We start from the raw sequence: 27,993 nt of genomic DNA, 5'->3' as shown, positions 1-27,993 counted from the left end.
TCTCCATTCTGGGAAGTCTTCAAGCTGGGACCTTCCTCTTGCCAGTCACAAAGCAGAGGCCCCATCCCTGGAAAGAATTTAGACTTTGGATCTCTATGTGTTTGCACCAGAGGCAAAAAAAACCCCACAAACAAACAAATAAAAAAACCTGCCTTTGTTTCTCCTCTTTTATTCTTATCTCATTTCCCATTCCCCCCTGCTTGTCATATTATCGGTTGTCTGTTTCTTTAACGTGAGTAAGATACAGTTATCATTAAACATGTGTTCTCAGTGCTCCTCTATTAACTCCTGAGTCATTCAATGTTGTTTGCAATCTCCGTTTCCATTTATGCATGCTCGCTGTATGCTAATCCCATTCATATTTGGCTCTACAGGTTTGTTCCTCATACCAATCTTAGTAATAATTTAAAAATTATTATTTAAGGGAAATAATGCATATAATCTAAGCTTGACTGTAGCATGTCATACCAGACTTCAGGTCCTACCCTAGAAAGCCAGAGGATTTATGTTTCAGTTATGTGCTAAATCTGAGGAATTCAGCAAGCCTAACAGGAAAACCACCTTTATCCAACTGGAAGAAACTCTAAAACAAAAGCTCTTTCTTCTTTTCTTTAAAGTTTTAATGATTTTTTTTATTCTTTAAAAAAAAAGTCCTCAAAGATCATTTACATTTTTTGTCTTACTTTTAATTTTGAAATAGTTATAGATTCACAGAAATTACAAAAGAAATGAAAAGGGAGGTTTTGTATACCCCTCACCTCATTTCACCCAATGGTTACATCTTTCGTAATTATAGATAACTAACGAAGTCAGGGAATCGACATTGGTCTAATTCACTTTTAAATTCCAAAACATGAAAAAAACAACCTAGTCAGTTTTAAATTTCATTCTATATTCTCTTCTGCTCACACTGATGCAGTCCTGGGAAGCAAAGGGTGGTCTGCCCATAGGACCACAGAGAAAGTTCCCGCACATCTTTAGAGATGATCCTCAGATCTCATTCAATTCCTAGGTCAAGGTTACAGCAGAGCCCACATCTGAAGGCTTTGGTTGGAATCAGGTTCTGCCGCCAAACATGTGACCTTGAGCAAGTCACTTGACCTCTCCAAGCTTCAGGGTTTTCAAATATAATAAAATGGAGAAAATATTCTCCTGCCTACTTACTGGGTTTTGTGAGGATCAAGTGTGATGATGTGTAGGATGGGATGAGGTAAGCTATGAATCAGCAATCATGAAAGTTTATATTCTTTTCTCAAAATATTGCCAGTTACCAAAGTGTAGTTTTTAGAGGTAGTTTTCTTCTTAGAAACAGAATAAAACCACTTCCTTATTAGCCACCAGGCCAAGAATTTCCATCAGGTGCAAATGACCTTCCTTTTCTACCACTCTTAGTAGGACAGGTACTTGCAATGTATTGGACAAGCACTCTGTGGCTCATTACCTACATACCCCTGAGGCATGCTATCTATTTTAAAATAAATATTTCTTAACATTTTCTTCTAAAAGGTCTAATGCATTTTAAGGAGCTTTTATTTTTGTTCTGACCACAGGATTCAGCCTTACTTTTTTTTTTTTTTAATGCCATGAGATGTACAATAGGTGGTTTTGACAATAGTGAGGAATTATAAGGATACCAGATTAGACAGCAGATGGTTTATGAAGCAGAAATGGAAATCCTCCAAGCTGCATTGTGCCTTGGTTTGTCTGGATGTATAATATAAACTCCCCACCTCACTGGTGGGTTCTGGTGTGTGGATAGTAAAAATGCTTGTCTTGTCAGTGGAGAAATATGTAGGGGAAAATAAACTTAAATCAAGGAAAGTAAACATAAAAGTCTTTGTGTGGAGTGAAAGTTTGGGCCACCACAATAAAAATGTTAAGATCTGTTTTCTCTCCTCTCCCTCTTCTATGCAGGCTGGCATGGCTCTGACCTATGACCCCACAGCTGCCATACAAAATGGGTAAGTAACCCACATTTTCTCTACTCTAATTGCTAAGATGTCTTTGAGCTCTGAAATCAGTACGGAAGAAAAATGCTCAAATCTGTCTTTTGTTTGAAATCTCCAAACAAAAATGATAAACCAAACATTCCTCGCCATTGTATTTTAGAGCCTCTCCCATGTCACCCAGTCTCACAATGCGTCTGCCCGCATTAGACGCTATATGTTCTCTCTGGAACTGCCCTTATTTATCACAAACTGAAAGGGGAAAGAGTGAAGTTTCAGCTCCCAGTCTGAGCAGCCAAAGGTGAACTCAGGGCGGTGCCATGTTTGACGCAGTGAGGGCTGCCTGGTAGACAGGGAACATTTCTCCCTCTCCTGCCGGTCACCACCTCTGTGCCCTGTTGCCATAGACTGAAATGTATCTCTTCATCTTCGATCACCTGCTATGTGATGTGTCTCTATCTGTGTCTTCTCTTAACAGTGAAATGTTGGATTCTTTGAACTATTTCAACAGTTGCCGGTTATTAGATACTTACAATGATGAATATTTCCCTCATGAAACAAATTTTACTTAAGATGCTGAAGATACCCATTGATTTCATCTACTCTCTTCTGATACAGAACATATTTCCATCAATCCATCCCTGCCTTCAATACCTTCCTGTACAATGTACACTGAACATTCCTTTCAGCCTACAGATATACTCACGTCTCTCCCTTCTTTTCACAGGTACACAACTTCAGTCTTCTATACATTCTGTCTTCCTGTAGTCTTCTCTAATTAATCCCATTAAAGTATGAAGTCTGGTCTCAAACTTTACTGGAGTTTCCCTTGCTGATGCCCTCAATGATCTCTGAATTTTCCATTTGCAACTGTAACTTTTTTAGCCTTCTATTTGAAATCTTGCCTCAGTTGGCATATTTTTAAACCATTTATACCTTCCTGAAATTTTTCACTTGGATCCCACAACTCCTTCCTTTGCTGATCCTCTTTGCTCCCCACTCTTACTGGTCTTTCAGTATCTTCTTATTCTACCTCTTCAGCCCACTTTTGTTCATCTTTCTCAGAGCTTAATCTTTTTTTCACTGTCTTCTCTCTGGTGATCTCATCCACTGCTCTTGCTCTTAGGAACTGAAGACTCCCAGGTCTGGTCTTCAAGTTCATAACCAGATGCACAGCTTTATAACCTGTGTTTCTAACAGCTTATTAAGTATAGCTACTAGATAACTTTACATGTCCCAAATTGGTCATTTCCCTTATCAACTCTTCATAATATAAACCAAACTAATGCAAATGAAAAACAAATATAAAATTGTTTTTTTAATTCACTCTAAAATAATTTAGACTGATAACTCCAGTTCTCTGTTTTTTTCTCTTCTCCAACATTCTTCATGATCAAATTGGTCGTTAAGACTTATTCAATATATCTTTGAACTATAGCTTCAACACTCAGCCCATCCCCCTGCTACTTGAGTTCATTCATTCACCATTCTCTACCCGTGCTAAACTTTTACCTGCCTCTACCATAACTCTCCTCCAAACCATTTTCACATTGCTTTTTTAGTAATTTTTTAAAAGCAAAATATGATCTTAGGAATCATCTACCTGCCAGATTTAAAATATTTGGTGGACTTTACTATCTGCAGAACAAATTTAGAGCTTCCAAGAATGATGGCACAAAAAGAACTACATGGTTTGGTTCTGAAACTGAACTGGACCTTCTGTAATTCTCAGAATATCTCACAACTTTACTTCTCTGTGTCTTGTTGTTCATGGAATTCTGTCTGCCTGGGTCTCAGGCATGGTAATCAATCTCAATCTCTCTCTCTCTCTCTCTCTCCTCTCTCCCTCTCCCTCTCTCCTCCCTCCCTCCCTCCCTCCCTCCTTCCCTCCTTCCTTCCCTCTCCTCCTCCCTGTCCTCTCTCCTCTCTCCCTCCCTCCCTCCCTCTCTCCCTCTCTCCCTCCCTTTCTCCTTCACTCCCTCCCTCCTTTTCTTTTTTCCTTTCTTTCTCCCTCTCTTTGTATACAGCTCTCATTTAAAGAACAACATCACATCATACCTGGCAGAGCTGGTTACATAATTAGGCATAAGAGAAGCAGTATAAGCAGTGGTTAAGAGTATAGACTCCAGAACCAGCCTGCCCAAATATGCATCCAAATGCTGTCACTCACCAGAAGTGGGCAAGTTGTTTGTCTTCCTCCTCTGTGAAAGAGGAGACAACAGTAACAGTACCTTTTCCTAAGACTTGGTAAGGATTAAAGGCACCCTGAATGGTATAATGTAATCATTAGTGAAAATGTGGATGCTACCATTGCACTATATTTGATGTTCCCATGATACATTTGAGTCTTTTTATTATGCAGCCATTGACCCTGGCATTTATTTCCCTACTGGACTATTAATGAAGGCAGGTCCCATGTCTTATTCATCTTTATAGACTGTTTAATCTAGCATTGTGCATGCCAACTCAGAAATAGAAATGTAACTGATGACATCTGTTTGGCTCCAGCAAGTTGGCATTAGAACCATTTCCCTTCCCGACATCAACCCACTCTGTCCCCAAGTAATGCCTTAATCTGATTCTTTTTAAATACAACCTCTAGTTTCACTCAAAACATCCAAACTGCCCATGACTTTCTCATATCCTAGATTAAGAATGAAGTTTTGGAAGCCTTAGACTATCCATTGTGACAAGAAGATAAACATGTTATTATAGTAAAATTGAAAAAGAGGATGATAATAGCTAATTAATATTCATTTCATACTTCATATAGATGATTTTTAAAAATGTTTTGCTCATCTTTGGTTTTATTATCTATTTATAAAATTTCCAAAAAAGAAACTAGTAGAACAATCATTTCTATGCATGTAAGATGTCAAAATATCCACAAATATATTCTTAATATACTGTCCCTTGAGTTAACATTAGTGCATGCCTTTTAGAGGTATAGAATCTGATTTAGATAAGTTAATTTATTGAGGAATCTAGCATGAATCCAGAATAAAGTATTTTATTCCCTATTCATATTGCTGTATTCCATCTAGCATTTAAACCTTCCTCACAGAGCAGTAACCTAACAGAGATAGAAATATTTATTACTGTAGGAATGAAACTGGTCCCATTTTACATAGAACAAATGGTATCCAACGTTACAGTTGCAACTCATTCTTACCCAGTTAATATTATTAAACACTTCTTCATGCTGTCTCAGTTCAGTTTAACAAACTTTTTTTTTTTTAGAATATCTATCTGTTACTCATTTACAATCATTTGACGACACATATTTGGAAAAAAAAATTTGCATCATATCAAAGACAACGGACATGTAGACAATTCTAATACAAGATATAATGGAAATGGCATTGTGATAGAATCATGGAGTAGTATGAGATTTAGATATAGATTAATTTTATATGTATAAAATACTTCTGAAAGGGTACACAAGAAATGGTGAGAGCAGTTCTCTGGGGAAAGCCAGTGGAAATAGGAGTGATAGGGACTTAATTTTCACTGTTTGTGTTTTTATATTCTTTTCAAAAAGAAAAAAATTAAGGCCATAAGACCACAGAGAATAGGCTTTCTAACGAGGGATTAGAAAGCTTCTTCATGGGACATAGCACTGTCTTTTTCTCTTGTAGATGCCCCATGTCATAGCTAGAGCACCTATTTGATGACTGCATGGTATCCCGTAGCTGTGCACTCAGCCATAGGGTTTTCTGAGTATCATAAGCAAATGCATGCCTGGGTTCTCTCTAGTAACTACACAAATTGTCTGAAGAGTTAAATGTTCTGAATTCCATACCCCCCACATTAATAAGCAATATGAAGCTGAAATAAATACTTCCACATTTAGCTTGATTTTTTTTTAGCCAATGAAAAACATACATTTGTAAACGTGGACCATGGTGAATCTGTGCTATTTGCATTCGGGCAATAGAACATGTCAGTTTTGTCATCTGCTTGGATCTATCCAAAATATTACTTTAAAAAAGTTAGTTCAATGTCCCTTCTTTCTAAGGCTTTCACAGTTATAGTGAAGAAGTGTCTGGGTCACAATGGAAAAGTAAAAACCGTAGTATGTTTTTTTCAGAGGTGAACGTAAGAGAATAATAATAATAATAAAAAAGTTCCTGCTTTTTCAAAGCTATTCAGTATAACGCCATAATTTGTTATTACTGTTGCCCTCTTGCTTTTTTAGCAGTCCTGTATCAAATTCTATCACTTTCACATATGAGTGTGGGAGGTGGGAAATGATCCATCCCTCTATTCAAAATCTCATCCTCCCTGTGCCTTTTTATTAGGGCTCTTGGATCGTCTTACTTGAATAAAATGCATTCTTGGGAGAGATATGGGAAATACTGTGTTCTATAGCATTGGTTTGCCGGCTATTTTATATGGGCATTTGATATTAAGTGATGCAGAAACCTTATCTTATTACACTAGCACAGAAATCAAATGTGAAGGGTACATTGGCATTACAGTAAAAATGACCAATAACTTATTAATCTTATGCTACAGTATTACCCTGAGGACAGTATTTGCGGTTCTGACTAACAGTATTGCCTGTAGACAGAAAAGACAAGCCAGTGCTGTTTATTTCAGTGTGCAAATAGGATTTGGTGTGATTTTTCTACTGTAAAAGACATTCTACCCGGGAGTTATTGATATATTCATGTTACTTTTATTGTCAGTGCACTAAGATTTCCCCATATTCCTACTGACTGCCAAATCCCCTGAAGATGACTTTCCTGCAGACAGGATAATGTCCTATTAGTGACTTGCATCTTCTGGAACTTGTAGAGGCCCCTTGCCTTAAATGCCAGGGAACCAAGTAACTCTTTGCATTCCTTTAAAAATATCCCATTTTTGAATGCCCCAGCTTAGAGTTCCATAGACAGACAGATCAGACTTAGTTACCTTCTTTGAGCCACTTTGGCATCTGGTATTTGGTTCATGTGAAACCTCTCTGGAAGTAACTCGTTCTTATTCCTAAGCAGGGTTTCTCAGCCTCAGCACGATTGACATTGTGATCAGATAAGCGGTCATGTGGGAGCTGCCCTGTGCCTAGTAGGATGTTTAGCAGCACTGCAGGCCTCTACATATTAGGCGCCAGTAGCAGCCTCCCCCTCCCAGCCTAGTTGTGACAACCAAAAATGTCTCTAGATCCTGCCAAGCGTCCCCTGGGGAGCAAAATCACTTCCAAATTAGAACCACTGGGCACAGTATAAAAGGAATGCTTGTCATACACAAAATGTTATGTGAATTTTAGCCAAGAAATATCTCGTAAGGGAGTCAACTGTTCCCAGGAAAATAGTTTGTTAAAGAATTCATTCCCAGTATTCTCTACTAGCCTTCGCAAAGCAGGATGCATATGTAGCAGATACAAAGACCATAAAGTCATGTGGTTAGAATGACCTTCATTTTGTTATTATGGCTAACAGGTTCTGTTGGGTTTCTCTTTCCTGTTCTTCAGGAACAGAACAGCTATGCTTGAAGTTTTATTTGGATTTTTTTTTTTAAATGTGCTGGTTATGGGAAAGTCATTTTAAATCATGACAGGTACATGGCAGGGACTGAGAAAGAAGAGTGAGGAGGTTGAGAAACTCATTCTGCAGTTTTCTTTTTGGAGCCTGGTTCTGTGTATTTTCTTTTAGCTGCTGTATCTCTAATCCTTAGATGCAGTCGCAGCCTCTCTTGTGATGGTGTAAGCAAGGGTTTCTTGTACATTCATCTGGTTTATGTTTGGACTTGGGAAGAGCTTCTACCAGAATACCAGAATTAGGGGATCAAGACGGTGTGCTGATTCCTTCTTCCCAGGATATTTTCTGGGAAGATATACTCTCTGACTTTAGCAGCAGTATTGGAACTTGTGAGAAAGTATGAAATATCATTCTTGCTGGATGGCTAGGATTAGAGCAGATAGAATAAAAATGCATTCAATTTACCCCCCCCAAGGGTTCCCTGTGTTAGTATCAATTTCCTTGGCTGGTTTCTTTATGTGTCTGCCCTCTGTTTTTCACCATAGAATTTTCCATAAACTCTGCCTGTCTATCCAATCCTTATTGCTTTCCTTTTTAATACTCCGATCGGTACGTTTTACAGAATAAACCAGCCACACTAAAATGCGATGCACAGTGCGCTCCATTGGTGTAAGAGGCTGAAACTGGGTTTTTAATAGAAGTTAATCACCACGTGGGGTGCCTCTCATGTCATTGTGAGCCCAAAATACATATTTCTGTTCACTGCCTCATAAGTAAGACTTGTTAAAGATAAGAGCTAAAGGAGATTTTTAAATGCAAACCATGATTTCTGTGGGAAAAGGACTGTTTTCCCTAGTTACTAAGACCTGTGCATGCTTAGGAAGCATGTATTAGTTAAGTTTCCAGGAAGCATTTATAAATATGTGATGCTGGTCTATCTTCTTGGGGTTCTCTCCCTGTTTCCTACAGGTTTACGGGCCCATCTCCTATTCTCCCACCATCTTGGCACTGGCCATCCTGTCCTATACTAGTAATCATTACTTATTTCCCAAGCTGCTCTGTATTCATTTGTTCATTTAACCTATAGTTATGTATCTACTCTGTCTCAGTCCCTGTTCTAGACAACAGAGTTAGTGTGTCCTCAACATTCTTGAAGCTGTCAGACTAGAGGGAAAAATAGTCAATGCATGCATTGTATTAATAAGCTCAGCTTCCATAACAAAATACCATTAATTGGATGGCTCTAAACAACAGAAATTTATTTTCTCACAGTTCTGGAGGCTAGAAGTCCAAGATAAAGGTCTGGCAGATTCTGTTTCTGATGAGGACTCTATTCCTGGCTTGTAGATGGCTGCCTTCTCACTGTGCCTTCACATGGCATTTCCTCCATGCATATGTGTGGAGAGAGAGAGATATACAGAGACGGGGGGAGAGAAAAGAGAGAGAGAGAGAGAGAGAGAAAGAGAGAGAGAGAGAGAACTCTGTAGTGTCTTTTCTTTTTTTAAATAAATATATATTTTATTGATTTTCCACAGAGAAAGGGAGAGGAATAGAGAGCTAGAAACATCGATGAGAGAGAAACATCGATCAGCTGCCTCCTTCACACTCCCCACCGGGTATGTGCCCGCAACCACAGTACATGCCCTTGACCGGATTCAACCCTGGGACTCTTGAGTCCGCAGGCCGACACTCTATCCACTGAGCCAAACCGGTTAGGGCTGTAGTGTCTTTTCTTATAAGGACACTAATCCTTTCAGATCAGGGCCCCTCTCTCTTGAGCTCATTTAAACTTAATTGCTTCCTTAGAGGCTCCATCTCCAAATATAACCACACTGGGAGTTAGGATGTCAATATGAATTTTGGAGGGACACTCACATTCAGCCCATAAGATACATCTAATTGGTTTTTAATTACTAGTTCAGATAGTGATAAGAGCAATGAAAAGAATCAGTAAGAGGAAAGGAATAGAGAACAATGGGGACAGAGATGGTGGTTACTACTTTAGCACAGGCCTCTCTGAAGAAGTGAGAGTTGAGTGATACCCATAATGAGTTAAAGGAAACGGAGAATTAGGGAAGTGAACATTCTAGGTAGAGGGAATTGTAAGGTCAGTTATCCAAGATGGGAGTGAGAATGACAGGACCATGAGACAAAAGAAGGTTTGTACAGTTGGATCCTAATTGGCTAGGGCAGTGATGGCGAACCTATGACACGCGTGTCAGCACTGACACGCGTAGCCATTTATGATGACACGCGGCCGCTGAGGCGGCGCATGCCGAGGATGAAACATTTGCTGCTCCTGAGGATGAAACATTTGCGAAATAATGTTTTTTCCTCAAAGTGACACACTACCCGAATTATGCTCAGTTTTTTGGCGAAGTTTGACACATCAAGCTCAAAAGGTTGCCCATCACTGGGCTAGGGGGAGAGGAGTAAGAGAAAGTAGTAGAGAGGGAGGTAGATTCATTGTGCTAGCCCAGTGGTCGGCAAACTCATTAGTCAACAGAGCCAAGTATCAACAGTACGATTGAAATTTCTTTGGAGAGCCAAATTTTTTAAATTTAAACTTCTTCTAATGCCACTTCTTCAAAATAGACTCGCCCAGGCCGTGGTATTTTGTGGAACAGCCACACTCAAGGGGCCAAAGAGCCGCATGTGGCTCGCGAGCTGCAGTTTGCTGACCACGGTGCTAGCCAATACTAGGAATTCAACTTTTATTCTCATTGCAATGGAAAGCGATTGGAGGGTTTTAGAATGATTCATGTACAGATAAGATTCTATTTAAATGTTTAAATAGAGAAACTCTAAGGAATGTTTTAGAGTCTTCCCCATCTTTGGTACACATAGTATATGCTCAATAAAATTTTTTAAACATGGAAGTGTGGATGTTTTCTTACATAGTAATTGACTTCTTTTAAACATCAGATTTATTAGGTATTATTTACATAGAATATATATTCATTCTTTGTAGTGTACAATTCAATGAGATCTGGCAAACACATAGTCATTCAAGCACCAAACAATCAAGATATAGAAGAATTACATCACTTCCCCAAACTCCCTCATGTGTCATTGTAGTCAACCCCATCCCCCAACCCCAGCCTTTGGCATCCACTGATCTATTTTCTGCCTTTATGGTTATGCATTTTCTATATTGTGATAAAAATGGAATTATAAAATATTGAGTCGTTTGAGTCTGACTTCTTTCATTTAGCATAATTCACTCAAGATTCATCATATTAGATGAATCAGTAGTTCTTTCCTTTTTATTGCTGAATAGCTGTCCAATATACAGATGTACCAGTTTGTTTATTGACTCAGTTAAAGGATATTTGGCTTGTTTCCAGCCTTTGGGAAGTATCAGTAAACCTGCTATAAACATTTGCATTAAGGATTTTGTGCAGACATATGTTTTCATTTATCTTTAGTTAATATCTACCAGTGGGGTTGTTGGATTATATGTGATGTGCATGTTTAACTTATAAGAAACTTCCAACCTGTTTTTCACAATGGCTGTACCATTCTGCATTTCCACCAGCAATGAACGAGAGTTCTACTTTCTCTGATTGCTTGCTACCACTAGTATTGTCATTTTATTATAAATTATCCATTCTAATAGGTATGTAGTCAATAGATTTTTTTCACACTGCACAACTACAAATTTAGAGGTCTGGTGGGTATGAATAGAAAGGATGTAATGTGTAAGGAATAGTTTTTAGCTATATTTTAACCAAAATAATATGATGTTATAATTCTTATTGCGAGTTAGTAAAGTAAATTTGACACTATAGTTCCACAATACTTGCTTGGTGACTTTTATAGAATATAAGCTCAAAGAATTTACTGCTTAAATAGCAACCTTGAAGTCTAGCCTTCCTCTATTTAATGTGAGGTCTTGTGGAATGCATCCTTAGAAAGGTAACCCATGAGGTTTTCTCTATTAAAATGTCGGGGACTCCTGAGGTGTGATGAAGCTTTTGTCCCCAAAAGTCCAACCTCAGTCATACTTTTTTTAAAATTTAAAGCAGTAGTTGACTTTTACTAACAGTATGGCAAAGTAAAATACTGATTTCATTATCCCTGATACTGGTACACATTTTTCCCAATATATCTTCCCATCAGTGAAATACTCCATCATAGGCAACCTGGTTTTGTCTGTTCTTAGTCTGGCCACTCCAGCATTTCACTTACCAGGGAGACATGAAGGAGGAAACATGATTTTAAATCTGGCTGAGGAATTTGAGCATTGGGTACCTTGTGGACTCTAGGGTGACAGCTGAGCAAAGATGGGTATGTCACTGATCTCAGTGTCTAGAATCTGTTCTTCAGTAGATCCCTGGAAGGATAACCTTCCTCTGATTTGTGAAGTCCTGATTTGCTCAGTATCATTCTACAATTGTTCAATGAAGGGGCATGAAGGACTAGAAAACTCAATGCTTTTTACAGAGTCTACAGGAGTATATCACATACATCCAGAATCTCCATCAACACCATGACTGAATCTCTACCTAGACACAAATCGTCCACTTCTCTTCTCACAGAGAAAGTATTTAGCTTAGATTTTGCATGAGGGTATGATCACGTACCTCACACAACTTATCCAAAACTCTTGGAGCTGACTCTGTTTCTTCAGTGAAAAGATACAGATGCAATTTGTGTTTAAGTAACACCAGCCTCCTTTAGAAAGCTTGGTACTATCATTTTGCCTTTCTTTCCAAAGAGCTTTAAAATGGCATCGCCTTTCCAAAACAAAACAGTGCCTGTTGCTTTTCTCCCCCTGTTGGTTAAAACACACTGTTACACTCACCCGGCATAAGAGATTTTGTGTGGCCGATTTTATGAGATGACTCCAAGTTGTCACGTCTGTTCAGAACGACTTAACTCCTCTTAGTGGAATCCAATACAGCAAACCTCCTAGATGCTCCTGTTCCGAGTTGGTGGGCAAACGTGAGGGTGGAACTCTGTCTTCCCTAGAAATGCTTCGTAGCATTTGCTGAGCAGCCAGGCATTCAGCAGCTGTATGAATCTTCTTCTTTTGTTGTTGTTTTCTGTTTGCAGATTTTATTCTTCACCGTACAGTATTGCAACCAACCGCATGATTCCACAGACATCTATCACGCCATTCATTGCTGCTTCCCCTGTCTCCACATACCAGGTATGTCCAATTTCCCCGCCCCTCAGGAGAGATCTCTCTTGCCAGTGATAATCGCCATAGAGGCCAAGACACAGTAGAACTTTTAAAAATTGCCCTCGCACACTTGACTCACATCCTGATGTGGTAATACTCAAGTCACCGATTAGTCTACCCTTTCAAGGGCTTGTTCGCATCTATTTCACTGAATAATAAACTCCACTGCGCTTTTCATTCTTCTGAGAGAACACCTGCTGAGTTTTCATGATTATGCTACTTCCCAGACAACTTTAGTACCGCTATCTTTCTTACCACTGAGAAATGATTTTGTTTGCTGTCTGTTATTTTGGTTGTCACGCTTCCTAGTGTGTTTTTTTCTAAGAGCACATTTCTCGCATCCCCTGCCCTTTCTCCGGCATGTTTTACCATTGTCATCTCATTTTGTCACAGTTGTCCTGTGTATCCATGTAAAACTACATGGACTGATGTCCAGTCATTTTCCCCCAGGAAATAGAAAAGATTATCAAAGTGGTAAAGAGTGATTCCTCCGGTCTGTTCTGACTTCGTTCTCAGTTCCTAATGACCCAAAGGAGACCTCAGGGGTTCCACATGTTGAAACACAAGAAAACCCAAGAATCGGTGTGTGTCTTAAACCAGATGTTGTAGCCAGTTAACTCTGTGTACACAGGTGGATTGAAATAGTCATACTTCTCCCTTAAAAATGACTTCTTATCTTATTTCTTTTGAGTTATCCACGATGTGATACCACTCTCTGCTTCTCTTTCCCTCATATTGTTCCTCAGACAGTTCTTCTAATTCTAAAAAGAAATCGCTATCCATGTTACATAGAGTCTCTAGTGTCATTTTTTAAAACTCTGGAGAAAGAGAAAAGAGCGAGAGAGAGTGCACGAGCACGCATGCCATGTGTTTCTCTGTATTGTGCAGATGGTGGGGGTGGGGGTGGGGGTTTTACAATGGGTAACGCTCTGATGCTGCTGACTGCTACTAATTCAGTTAAGTGTCACCTTATTCAGCCACTACATACTTCATCTCGGGATGCCCCAGCTGTCAGAGCATCAAACTTGAGACTATGCACATTTTTCCTTAGCGGATCCCCCCTGACGCAGTTCATTTCCATTCATTTCCTGCACTTAGATTCTTCATACACGTTGGTGGGCGAACAGAATAGACTTTCGTGTGGATTGCATCCGCGGGTCTCTGAATGGCTGATTTCCTAATTGCCTTTCCCTGGGACCCCTGAGGCTCTGTGCAGGTGCTGTTCCCTTTTTGTTCCTCACGCAGGCCTGCCTGGTTGTAATGTGTATTGGGGGCTTTTTTTTTTAACCTTTCCCCCCGCCCCCCTAATCTTGGCCTCTGTTTCAGCCAAGACCACCCATTGAGCCCCAGTGTGGAGCACTTTGGTGACATGAATAAAACATCCACAGAAAAGTGACTTTACTTGGGAGGGCTCCTAAGTGGAATTTAACCCCAGCTCTCTTTTCTCATAAAAGGAATTAGAGCAATTTCCTAGGTTGTTGATTCTTGCCTTTCAACACTTTGTCCTTTTTTTTTTTTTTTAAAATCTAAATGGCATTGGCAATTTTGCTTGTGTGAGTATACTGAAAACAAAATCTTTAAGGTTCTTTATGTGACAAACAGCTCTTCAAGTTGACGTTCGCATTTGGCTGACAAGGCCCATTTCAGAACAGTTGGCTCAAATACTCATTTTTATTTACATACCAGTTACTACGAAAGAAAAAAAATTACAAACTTGCTTAACTTGGGTTTATCCCAGAGCATTTTCCCCAATTTTTGGTTGATCTATTTAACTCTTACCCCAACTTTTACCACTTGGACTTATTTCCAAAAATGAGAATCACTTGAGAATTTGAAGTTCAAACAAATGTCAGGGGGAAAAAAGGAAGTCTTAGCATAAACACTTGCTTCCTTAGTATTTGCCTGGGTATCCCTGGGAGTTGACCTCTAAATAGGAGGTCCCGGAGGCTGCCTGATACTTTAGTCGCTAGCACCATCCTCAAAATATGCTCCCGGTCCCAGCCTGGTCCATGTGGGCACTGCAGCCAGCTCCAATGAAGTAGGAATTTGCTTTACATTTTATCATGTATCAGGGACCAAATGAATCAGGTACAAGAATGTGCTTTCTATCCTTAGTTTTGAGCACTAATTAGCTGTAAAATCAGATGGACTCCACTTTTTTTTATGATCTAGTGTGACTCCACTGAACGCAAGAACCAAGTTCTCTCTGTGATTGCTTTGTGCTAATAAATGCTGTTTGATGCATAGGTCCAGAGTACTTCATGGATGCCTCATCCGCCATACGTTATGCAACCAACAGTAAGTGTTCTCAGTCACCTGAGGCTAAATATTTCTATTATCCAAGTGCAAGCTTTTGTAATGCATAGAAGCTTTGGGGTAAAATTTTTGTTATATTTTATACCTCTTTCAGGCAGCCATATTTTCCAGATAAAAGCTGTTCCTGAAATTCTACAAAAGCATATACAATAGATAGAGATAGAGATAGAGATGATAGAGATAGAGATAGAGATAGAGATAGAGATAGAGAGATAAACTTGCTTGGAGGAAGTATCAGTCATAACAGTCAATCTCAAAAATTGATGTCTACTATTTGTTATGAAAAGGGAATTTCTACTTCATGCAGGAACTCTGAGCTCTAAACAAGTAAATCCATTATTGGAGAAAAGCCTGTTTTCCTTCTCCTTCTCCTTCTGTAATACTTTGTTTTCTTCAAATGCAATTTGGTGTGCTTTGGGAGTGAGTTTTAGTATCACGGCCAAGTGTTAACTCAAAGCAATATATTTAAAATAGGAAGTTAGTTGTCTATTAATAGATGGAAATATATAGATAGATAGCGATGTTGCTAGGTAATTTTTATGTTAACTAACTAGAGGCCTTCTCTTCTTTTTTTGTGGAAAGTATCTTCCAAAAATATCCAAACTCTATTATCTACTTGCTAGATTTTCCATTTTGTGGAACAATACTACATCAGTCCCAAGTGAAAAATATTACATATTCCATTAGAATCTAGACTGAAGGCTAATGTTTTCATTTGTCTTTGTCTAGTTCTTCCAGGTTTTCTAGCTCTATAGAAGTGCAAGATAGATTTCGATAGCAATACACTCATGAGAGTATGAGGTAGGGGAGGGGCCCGAGACTGAGAGCTGTGTGACACGGTCTCTGGCATACTCTTCTGGGTATGCCCACATTTGTGCCTTTGTTTCCTTACCTGCCACTGTACTTGGCAGGGTGTGGGGGAGAGTCAAATAAGAGCATATGTGAAAATAACTTTTTAAGTATGACATGGTCTATATTACTATTACCATTATCCTTATTATTATTAGATCTATATGTTGTACAAAGAAGAAGCAATGCTATTTTTAACTCTTTTACAAGTTAAATATGAGTAAGGTAGCACATATTAAGGACCAGGAAGCTAAATGCACAGGCATCCATTTCCTGGACTCAAAGGATCACAGCACCTGGTTTTCATACTTGAACTTCCTCCACTTTTTAAAAATAAGGAACATTCCATGTTGCTCCTAATGTTTTGATAGTTTGGTTTGTTTGTTTTTTATGTAAAGGATAAAATATATGCAGCCTACTACAGCAGAACTTTTAGACCGTATTTTGCAAATCTTTGTCTTTGCTCTTATTTCCACACCTTGAGGGCTTCCTGAGTTCATCTGGCCTAAGTTCTATAAATCCTACCAACATACAATGAATCCAAGATACACTTTTCTGTCCAAGTCTTGAGGTAGAATTCAATGTATGCTGCCAAACCAATGTATAGCACAGACTGAGCCAACACAGGAAAAGAGAAGATGCCCTGCCAAGTTCTAAAGAGTAGACTTTTGAGAAGGAAACAACTACCTTCTGAAAAAAAAAATAGTGTGTTCATCTATAGAGCACTAATGCTAGCTTAGTCCTCACACTGAGGTTAAGCATCATCTCACTGTGGCCAAAGGGAATGCACATCTGGCAAGAAAATCTGAATATTTTGCCAGATGTCAAAGTATGTGAGACTTTACAGTATTTCTAGAGCTGTGAGGAGAAGATGTTTGTATGTGTCTATTTCAACTATCACTCAGGACCTTAGAAATTTTTCATTACCACCTCTTCACCCCAGCACAGCTTCAGCCCCATTTTTGAATGCATTAATTTCTTATACATCTTACTCTAGCAATCAGGGTGTGTGTGTGTGTGTGTGTGTGTGTGTGTGTGTGTGTTCGTTCATTCGCCCCCTTGGATCTGTCTTGCTATGGATCAGTGATATCTTATCACTCCCCATGACCAGACTGTGCATCATGTTTGAGCTTAGGTCACTCGGTTTAAAATGTAATGTCTGTGGCTGGGGCAGATTCCTAGAAAAAGGAGTGGCTGGGCCACCCACGACTTTGTTGTCTTTAACATGGAAAAATGGGCTGAACATTGTCATGGAAACATAGAGTTTATACCACAATATTTGCCCAGCAACAGTCTTGCTGGTTGTCTAGATTGTATAAATCGTCCAACTGGTCGTAGCTTGATCATCAAAGTGAGTGTTAAGTTAATCACTCTATGATACCAAAGTACAAAAGTGCTTAAGCAACCTAAGGCAATGAAACAAAATACCTGAATCTAAAAATCTATTTATTTATATGAATAGACTGCACATTATGCCTTAGATTAGCCCAATTAAACAAAATGAGTATTAGTATAGAAATAAAATTAAGAATACACGATGATCACCTATTTCTACCACATTCATACTAGGTATTTACTTTACTAATGAGTTTGGTGGAGACAACCTCTGTGGTTAATCAGAAGACAAATTGCTTAGATTGGAACTTCATTAACTTACTGAACCATTCAACACCTGACACTTTAAAAAAAGGCCCATGGCACTAGCTGGTTTGGCTCAGAGGATAGAGCGTCGGCCTGTGGACTGAAGGGTCCCGTGTTTGATTCTGGTCAAGGGCACATGCCTGGGTTGCAGGCTCAATCCCCAGTAGGGGTGTGCAGGAGACAGCCAACCAATGATTCTCTGTCATCATTGATGTCTCTCTCTCTCTCTCCCTCTCCCTTTCTCTCTGAAATCAATAAAAATAAAATTAAATTAAAAAGGCCCATTGAGCCCTGGCTGGTTGCTCAGTGGTTAGAGCATCAGCCCTTGGACCAAAGGTCTCAGGTTCAATTCCAAGTCAAGAGCACGTACCTCGGTTGCAGGTTTAATCCCTACCCCAGTTGGGTGTGTGCAGGAGGCAACCAGTCAATGTGTCTCTCCTGCATCGATGTTTCTCTCTCCTTCCCTCCGTTCCACTCTCTCTCCCTAAAGATCAATGGAAAATACATATCCTCAGGTGACAATTTTTTTTTTTTTCAAAAAGGCCCATTGAGTACCTCTTGGAATCTACCAATAAATTCAAAGTGTCAGTATCAACAGCTCTCAAATATGTTGCCCTAATTCAGATTCGCTTCCAGCTTTTCTCTTCTCTTGCATTTTCTCTTCCACTGTTCTGAGAAAAATCTCATGTATAAGCGCTAAGTGTTACAGGCATATTTTCCCGCCATCACTAGGAATGCGACTTCCTCATTGGAGCCTGAAGCCTTGCAGGTTCTTGTTTAGTCTGGACTCGAAGGACTCTGAGATCTTAACCAGGTTTCTGGGTGCTTGCGGAAAGTTTTAAAGCAGAGCACCATGCCTCTGGTCTTCGTCAGGGCCAAAAAGGAGTAGCCACCTCTGTAAGGGAGAAATAAAATGATGTAAAGAAGGAGAGGGGTAGGCAGTACAGGGATGAGAGGAGAATAGAAAGCATAGCATAGAACTGAAGTTTGCCATTTACGTTCCCTTCTTGGGAGACTGAATTTTCTAAGTTGCATGTAATGTTCTTTTAGAAATAAGATGCTGAGAGGCTTTTTACATTTGTGAAAGAGGGGACAAGTCTCCTTGGCTGCGTTACAACTGTCACACTGGTGTTGGTGCAAGAAAACAAGTTCTCTGTCAGTTACTGGCCTCTGATCAGGTCCTGTGGAAAGTTGTCAGACCCCACTGAGGGCAGCCAGAGTGTTTCTGTTTGCACTTTGTTGAATTTCACCTGAGCAGACACTGAGGAGAGAGCACTGTTAGAGGCAATTAGGAATTTGCTTTTTGCTGCAAGGAACTAAAAATGCTGACTTTGTCAGCGCCATCAGCTATTTGTCCCTGCTTCTCCGAGCAGGATTCTGTACTATACTCTTACACTGACAGAATTTTAATAGATGATGGATTGCACCCAGTATCTGCTCTGCATAGCAGCATGCCACAGTGGAATCTCATATGGATTCACAATTGAAATTCCTGTGTTGCAATCCATCGGATATTTTGTTAAAGCTGTGCTGACAAGGAGAAAAGATGAGAGTTCCCAAGAAGGAGCATGGATCCATCTTTTAAAATTTTATTTAGGTTCACGTGAGTCATAAATCTTCTGTTCTTCACCTGGGCAGCGTTACTTCATCTTAAGGAGAAAGGTCAGCTTTCATTGTTACTCAATTTCAAATTGGTTATCTAATTACAGCATTGTAAGAAATTCTGGATGCCCGCATTGAATCATTGCATGATTTGTTGCTCTGCATGGCTAAATAATGATTTTTAATAAACCATAAGTTTACAGCTAAGGAGTAAATACAAACTCTACAACAAGGCTGTGCAAGGAAGCTCCAGAATACTTGATTTTTGGTCATTTTCCCCTGCAAACTAGTAAGACCTGAGGCTTAATTTTAGAGGTTATATCACCCAGATTGGCAGGTGTATGTTCTATAAAAACACATCACCAAATTTGGAAAAGGATATTTAAATCCTTAGAATTCTTTTCAGAAAGCAAGGTTTTTGATACTATCCTTTTACACCAACACACGAGCTGAGCAAAAATCCTAACCCTCATACTGTCATTATCAAAGTCAATGCTTTTTGCTATCTAAGTAGTTAACCAGGAAAACATATCTCCAGGCCAGGTTGTGTTTTTTTAAGTACGCAGCAAAAACAAAACGATATCAACTCTAACCCATGTGTACCATCGTAGTAACAGAAGATAATTCAAATGAGTGAGCATAAAGGTAGGAGGAGCAGCTTCTTTTGAGTATCACCTCTTTTTAAGGTGGGATAAAGCAAACTTGAACAAATCATTTCCACAGAAACTCTCCTAAACATCTTAACTACTGTAAACAAACAAACAAACAAAAACAACAGTGCTGGCTTTGCCGTTGTTAAATGTGGCTTCCACATTTTGCCATAAGTTTTCAAAAATAATCTCAAGTGACTTTAGAAAAAAATACTTTAAACAATGAAGATCCAGGTTCATCATTCAAAAGTGCGTAGAGCACAAAGGACTGTCTATTCATCAGTGCTACCCTCCAGAAGTAAACTTGGCAACAAATCTGTATGTCACCATCCAGTTTTTGTATGGCTATGAAAGGATATGTATGCATCTGGGTATATACAAGATTAATATATAGATATTGTATTATAATAGAATGTACTGAATGCCAATACATGATTTACATATAGGCCTATGTCATTTTTTAAAAATTTCATACTATGCAGTTATATAAATGCACCAAAAGGAATTCAATCAATTTCCTAGTCATAGTCATTAAGTTGCTTCTAGTAATTGCTCAATAAACTCAAGATAAGTATGGAGCACTTATGAGAAAATATAGGATAAATCGATAGTATAAAAGGTATGTGCGCTTTAAATTTGTTATACATTATTGTCAACTTGCACTACGAGTGAGAGTATTTGCTTCCCTGTGACCTCAATTAACACTGTGTAATCTCAAGTTTCACATACCCGGTTAATGTGATACATAGTGAATGGTATCGTATTAATGTTGGTTAGACTCTTTAAGATTAAAAACAGGTTATTTTTATTTCTCTGAGTCCTAGAAGACTTAAGTTGCTTTTATATGTCTATTAACTGATTTTTTTTTTTCTTTTTCTCTGAGCTCCAAGTTCCTTTAGTTTGCTCTTTTATCTTCTAGGATACTGAGCTCTTCTTATTTTTTAAAAGATCTTATTACAATTAGTAAGTTAACATTGTCATGGACAATCTAGATATTTTCTTAGTTTGCTTTGAATTTAATTTTATAGTGTTCATCATACAGAACTTTAATATTTAGAATATACTTAGTATTTGCCAGTTGTTCCCTTTAGAGCAAGGTCAAGAACCCTTTTCTGTAAGGAGCCAAACCACAAATATTTTCAGTTTTGTGACCCATATGGTCTCTCTGTCACACCTAGGCATTTTTGTGGCTATAGTGTGAAAGCAGCCATAGATAATGCATAAATAAATAGGCATGGCTGAGTTCCAATAAAACTTTATTTACAGAAACAGATGAGGGCCACATTTGGCTCCTAAACTGTATTTTGCCAGTCCCTACTTTAGAACATCTGGACTCCATGCAAAATACCTTATTAACTACAATGATTTAAAACACCATATGGTTTTGTTTGTTTGGCGGTTTTTATTGTTGTTGCTTTTCTGTTTTAAGTTCAGTAAAGTTTTAAAAATTGAGATATAATTGACATACAACAATGCATCATATGTTTTATTATTGTGTTCATAGTATATTTTATTTTAAATTTTTGTTTCTCTTGAGGTGTTTATTTGTATTATGGGATGAGAGTATGGTCCAACTCTCCTCCCCAAATGGGTTATGGATTATCATAAACAACTTGTACCATATACATCATCTATGTTTTTCCACTGATATAAAATTTTATGCCAAATTTTTCATAGAATAAATCTCTTTATATCTTTAGTTGTATTTTTTTCACTGTATTCTATTATGTTGATCTATTTTTTATCATTTCTCTGCTATTGTAATACCATATGTGTGGACAGAACTTGTCCCAATATTGCTATTTTCTTATTTCTCAGTAATTTTCTAGCTATGTTTTCTTTCTCAATAATTCTTCTACCTATTTCAAATTTCCAGAATAACTTTAGTAGTAGCTGTGAAGTTAAAAAAACTCCAGTAAAACTTTTATTGGGATCACTTTGAATTTATATATTAACTTATGATAAACTTAAGAGTATTTTAATTACAGCATTCAATTTTTCTAAGAGAAAATGTCTTTGCATTTACTCATGATTTTTCTAACTTTATTGAGGCATAATTGACAAATAAAAGTGTCAGATACTTAAGTGTACATCATTGTGATTGGATACATTGTGAAAGAATTCCCACCATGTAGGTAATTAGTACATCCATCATTTCACTCACTTTGTGTCTGTGTTTGTATGTATGTGTGAGTGGGAGAGAGAGAGAGAGAAAGCCCATTAAATTCTACACTTTTAGCAAATTTCAAACATATAATACAGTGTTTACAACTATAGTCACCATAATTTACATTAGATACTCAGATCTTTCTAATCTTATAGCTGAAATTGGTATCCTTTTACCAACTTCTCCCTATTTCTCTTTCCCAGTCCCCAACACCTGGCAACCACTTTTCTACTCTCTGTTTCTATGAGTTTGTATTTATGTATTCATTCATTTTAGTTTCCACATATAAGTGATACCATGCAGTATTTATCTTTCTCTGCCAAACTTATTTCACTTAGCATAATGCCTTTAAAGTCCATCCATGTCATCACAAATGGCAGGATTTTCCTCTTTCTTTTGGCTGAGTAATAGATCCATTATATTTATTTATATATATCACTTTGGAATCCTGTCTTCATTTCCTTGTATATAAACCCAGAAATAGGATCCTGGATCATATGGTGGTTATATTTTTAATTTTTTGAGGAACCTTCATACTGTTTTCCATAGTGGCTGCATCAGTTCACATTCCCATCAACATTGTACAAGGGTTTTCTTTCTCCACACCCTTGTCAATACTTGTTATCTCTTGACTTTTTGATAATAGCCATTCTCCTGGTGTGATGTGATATCTCATTGCAGTTTTGATTTGCATTTACACCACTGATTTAATGATGTTGAGCACCTTTTCATGTACCTATTGGCCATTTTTATGTCTTTGGGAAAATGCCTATTTAATTTCTCTAACCATTTTAAAAATCAAATTGGGTTTTGGTTTTTTGTTGTGTTTTTTTGTTTTGTTTTGTTTGTTTGTTTTTGCTATTAAGTGGATGACCTCTTTATAGACTTTGGATATTAACCCCTTATAAGATATATAACTTGAAAATATTTTCTCTCACTTAATGAGTTGTCTTTTCATTTTGTTGATGGTTTCATTTGCTATGGAGAGGCTTATTAGTTTGGTGTAGTCCCATTTGTTTATTATGCTTCTTGCCTTTGGGGTTTTTGTTGTTGTTGTTGGTTTGTTTTTTCTGGGTTTTTTGTTTGTTTGTTTGTTTTTTTGGTGTCAAATCCAAAAAAATCATTGCCAAGACCAATGTCAAGTTTACTCCTTACGTTTTCTTCTAAGAGTTTTGCAGTTGCAGGTCTAATGTTTAAGTCTTTAATTCATTTTGAGTTTATTTTTGTGTCCAGTAAAAGATAGAGATTTGGTTTCATTCTTTTCATGTGATTATCCAGTTTCCCTATCTATTTATTGAATATTCTTAGCTCCTTTGTTTTAAATTAATTGATCATATATTTGTGGGTTTATTTCCTGGTCTCTCTATTCTGTTTCATTCATCTCTGTGTCTGCTTTTATGCCAATGCCATATTATTTTGATTACTATAGCTTTGTAGTAAAGTTTGAAATCAGGGAGTATATGGCTCCAACTATCTTCTTTTTCAAGATTGCTTTGACTATTTAGGGGCTTTTTTGGCTCCATACAAATTTTAGGATTGCTTTTTCTATTTCTGTGAAAAGTGCCATAGAAATTTTGATAGGGATTACATTGAATACGTGGATTCCTTTGGGTAGTATGGTTATTTTAACAATATTAATTTCTTCCAATCCATGAGCACAGGATAGCTTCCTCTTTATTTGTGCCTTCCTCAATTTTTTTATCCCTGTTTATATATATATATTTATATATATATATATGCATTTTTTTGATAAAACTATAAGTGGTATTGTTTTCTTAATTTCTATTTCTGATAGTTAATATAAACACAGTATATGTAAACATAATTAAAGTTTGTATATTGAGTCTGTATCCTGCAACTTGACTGAATTTGTTTATTGGTTCTATCAGTTTTTTGGTGGACTCTAGGGTTTTCTATATATATACTAGAGGCCCAATGAACGAAGATTCATGCAAGTATAGGCCTTCCATCCCCTGGCTGCTGGCACTGCCTTCCCACCTTCACTCAGGCCAGAGCTGCCTTCCCGCCTCTTTTTTTTTTTTTTTTTTTTTTTTTTTTAATTACTTTATTGATTAAGGTATCACATATTTGTCCTCAACCCCCTCCCCCCGTTCCCTTCCCAATCCCCCCCACACACAAGCCCCCCTCCCCCTGTTGTCCGTGATCATTGGTTAGGCTCATATGCAAGCACACAAGTCCTTTGGTTGATCTATCTCCCTTGTCCCCACCCTCCCCTACTTTCCCTCTGAGGTCTGACAGTCTGATGGATGCTGTTCTTGTTCTTCAGTCTATGTTGTTCATCTTTTCCCCTAGATGAGTGAGCTCATGTGATACTAGGAATACACTTATAGGAACTGAAAATGAGACAAGCAATAATGGTTATGCTGAGAGGCAAATGAATCAGTCTGTAGTGAGTTTCTTTCTGGGCCAACAGTTCTTTTGAGTCCCGGTTTCTATGTCCAACAGTTGTTAATGTGTTCATAACAGCAATGATCTTTCAGTTCTGGATGGTGGACAAATGGTGGTATTGCAGGTCTGACACTCTCTGGTTTGGTCCTGGGCAATCTGCAGTGACGCATATCTGCTGACTGCTAGTATCTTCCCGCCTCTTATCACGTCAATTTGCATATCCCTTCCTTGTCACGTCAATTTGCATATACCCTCCTTATTGGCTGTGGGAGCCACCATCTTTGTCGTGGAGTTACAGTCAGTTTGCATATTTTGTCTTTATTAGATAGGATCATGTCATCTATAAATTGTGACAGTTTTCCATCTTTTCATTTTAGATGTGTTTTATTTCTTTTTTTTTTCTTTTTCTTTTCTTTTTTTTTTTTTTTTTTTGCCTACTAGCTCTGGCTAGGATTTCCAGAACTCTGTTGAATAAAGGTGACAAGAGTAAGCATTCCTAGCAGTTCATTTTAGGAAATTGAGAAGCTTGAGTTCAGTGAAAAACTATTAAGTGATAAAAATATTCTTAAGCATCAAATATGTACAGAAGATTCTTTTACTCATGGAAATGTAGGAGGGAAAGAAAAAAATAATGACCTGAAAAAACATACAAACTAATTGTGGAGATAATTTTTATGTGCTTAGGGTGATAATACTTAAAAATTTACATCAGAAAATATGTCAGATGGTTAGCAATTATACATTAGAATTGACTAGAAAGAGGGCACTTTATGTGAAAAGACCACAAAAAAAGTATATGTTGGGTTTCAAGTTATTTCAGGGCTCAGAGAGTAAAATAACCTGTATTAAAGGAAATGTTTGTGTTAAGGAATAAGAGAAGGATTTGTTTGGAAAGGTAAATTTTGGTCTATTGAAGTACAACTTTTATTAGTAAATCTGACACACTTTACTACACTTTTTTTATTAGCTTGATAGTCCAAAAGCAGTTGTCTAGAATTTAGGTTTACTTTGGAAAATGCAAAACAGAAAAGCTAAATTCTGTCACTGATATGTGTTAAAAAGTCATAATTTCCAGTAGAGTAATAGATGAATCGATCATAAATGGAAAATTTTAAATTTGGCCGCATTATAAAAGTGTCATTATCCAAAGGCTTTGCACATAAAGTCATTTTCTATCCACAGAAATATTTTTGGAAGTAATATTCATATTTTAAGCAGAGCTTTTGAAGGCTTATAGGAGAGAACATTTTCTGATGCCTAAGATCCCTGCCTCCTAACTGCAGGAGTGGCTAAAATAAATGGTGAATTGGGAATCTTTTGAAATCCAACTGTGTGCCTATGGTCTATATTTTGGCATGCAGTTTTGTGTTATTTTACTATGGACCTTAAAACAGAAAGACTAGCTCAAGGAATAGTAATGTATTACTTTTTTAGAACTTCAGCCACAGCATTCTGAAGACAAGACTGAAAAAGCTCCTAAGAGTAAAGGTTCCAATCATGCACGACTCTTAATGTATTCTTAGGTAGTACTTAACAGGGGTCCTCAAACTTTTTAAACAGGGGGCCAGTTCACTGTCCCTCAGACCGTTGGAGGGCCGGACTATAGTTTTCAAAAAAAACTATGAACAAATTCCTATGCACACTGCACATATCTTATTTTGAAGTAAAAAAACAAAACGGCAAAAACACCCGCATGTGGCCCACGGGCCGTAGTTTGAGGACGCCTGACTTAGAATTTCTTTATCATCACTTCATCAGTAAACCAGAACATGCCAGTTCCTTTGTAAAGACATTGACATTGCATTATTAATAGTTATTTAGCACATTAAATATAATTAAATGGAAACACAATATTAGGTATCCAAGCTATTAAAGCCTTATTTTCTATGGGTTATCTCTAGAGAAAGCAAGTATGAAGCTAAAATAAAATCCATGTCAAACTATCTAGAGAATAGCAAGTTACCAGGGCAACACAATCATACAGCAATAGGGTAAATCATTTATTTTATAAGTGTTGCTAGGGCAACAGAAACTACTAAGAAATTACTGAAGGCTTGAGGATAAGGGTACAAATAGTCTATGAAACTACTTGTTCTTCATAGCACATTGGAAGAAAATGTCCATACATATCTAGAACTTTAACAGTTATGTGAAGTATGTAGGCATTCAATTAAACAAATAGTTATTCAATGGGTTCAAATATTGAGAGTATTTCCTTTTTTTAAAAAAAATCTTTATTGCTGAAAGTATTATAAATGGCCCCCTTTTTCCCTCATTGACTTCTAGCCTACCCCCACTCTCCGCCCCAGGCCTTCACCACCCTATTGTCTGTGTCCTTGGGTTATGCATATATGCATACAAGTTCTTTGGTTGATCTCATCCCACCCTAAGAACCATATGATTTCACTCATATGTGGGATATAAAACTGAAACTCTGGACACAAACAGCAATGTGGTCATTGCCAGAGGGAAGGCGATGGGAGTTTGGGAGATAAAGGGGGCCTAGTGTATGTTGACAGAAGATGATTTGACTTTGGATGGTGGATATAGAGTGCAGTATACAGACCTTGTGTCATAGAAATGCACACTTGAAACCTACATGATCCTATTAACCAATGACACCACAATCTATGTAATAAAAAATATATTATTCTCTATTTTTGCCTCTCAGAATGTCATTGGGACACTTTATTTGGCTTTAAAGATTAACCTCTGGTAGGTTAGCCCAGGTGACCCTAGTTATTTCTATGTAGGTGCTATGTTATAATTCAGGATCATGGTTAATGGTGTTGACTACCGTAGGTTTCATCAGACAACCAATTCGGGTATACCTAAGTTGGGAGGGGGCAGATTACATATATCTGTATCTATATTCATATCTATATAAAATCAGGTATGCTTTAAGAAAATATTTGTTATTTTATTGTTCATAAAAATGTAAGAAATGATATAATTTAGAGTAATATTTTCAAAATGCTAACACAAATACCAGTGAAGTACCTTCAGACTTTTCTATTGCTTAAGAGGAATATTTACAAGAGGCAGGACTTATATTTACATTTTTTCTCTGTTTGAATACACTTTGTTTCCCTCTTGATCAGATCCCCTGTCATAAATACTTGTAATAATTTAGCTCAGTATTAAGTTCCAGATTGCAGTGTTTGTAATATTGTTATGCATTTGTTGGTCATGGTTGATCATTATAGGCAAAGCCTATAGGTAGTGAAGATTATTTTTGCCATTCTCTTCTCCATCCTGTTTTCCTTTCTAAAACATCTAAAGAATTAGTACACCTACTTGTTAGGACAAGCAGCAACCCTTGTTTTCACTACAATTAAGGAAAACCCTCTTCTCAGATTGAATAAAAGAACCACTTTGGAAAATGCAGTGTGATATTTGAACAAGTTCAGTTTTCACTTCCTGTGTGACCTATGCTTTTACCAGTAAACCTTTTTTTATATATATAACTACTCATTTGCATTAAAAAGGAATATCCACCACCTTTGGACCCAAGGAGAATGAGTGATAAGGGTTTCTACCTCACCTGCTCTTAGAAAGAAATTGAGACATACAATTAAAGATATACCTCAAAAGACAGCTAAATTAAGGGAAATAAAAATCAGATTGCAGAGAAAATAAATTTGTTAAAAATTTAGGCTTTGAGTAGTTTACTACAATAGGACACTAACATTTTGTCTTGCGTTTTCAAAAGCCAATACCAAAATGGTTAAAAAGAATTGAGTAT

The 27,993-nt window shown here is 37.6% G+C and overlaps 1 protein-coding gene across 8 annotated transcripts in view; it reads left to right on the top strand.

The window, feature by feature from the left end:
• RBMS3 (RNA binding motif single stranded interacting protein 3) overlaps positions 1-27,993 on the top strand; it is a 643,143-nt gene that overhangs the window by 514,125 nt on the left and 101,025 nt on the right. For 6 of the 8 annotated variants that reach the window (XM_054708096.1, XM_008153779.3, XM_054708097.1 and 3 more), the window contains exons 8-10: positions 1,915-1,961; positions 12,485-12,581; positions 14,862-14,912. In XM_054708096.1, the coding sequence (XP_054564071.1) occupies positions 1,915-1,961; positions 12,485-12,581; positions 14,862-14,912 (195 nt within the window). The remainder of the gene's footprint in view (positions 1-1,914; positions 1,962-12,484; positions 12,582-14,861; positions 14,913-27,993) is intronic. The other 2 variants (XM_008153844.3, XM_054708098.1) reach the window with 1 other exon arrangement.

This window comes from Eptesicus fuscus, chromosome 18 (genome assembly GCF_027574615.1).
Source record: "Eptesicus fuscus isolate TK198812 chromosome 18, DD_ASM_mEF_20220401, whole genome shotgun sequence".
NCBI classification, from domain to species: domain Eukaryota; kingdom Metazoa; phylum Chordata; class Mammalia; order Chiroptera; family Vespertilionidae; genus Eptesicus; species Eptesicus fuscus.
This window is presented reverse-complemented; position numbering and strand designations above follow the sequence as displayed.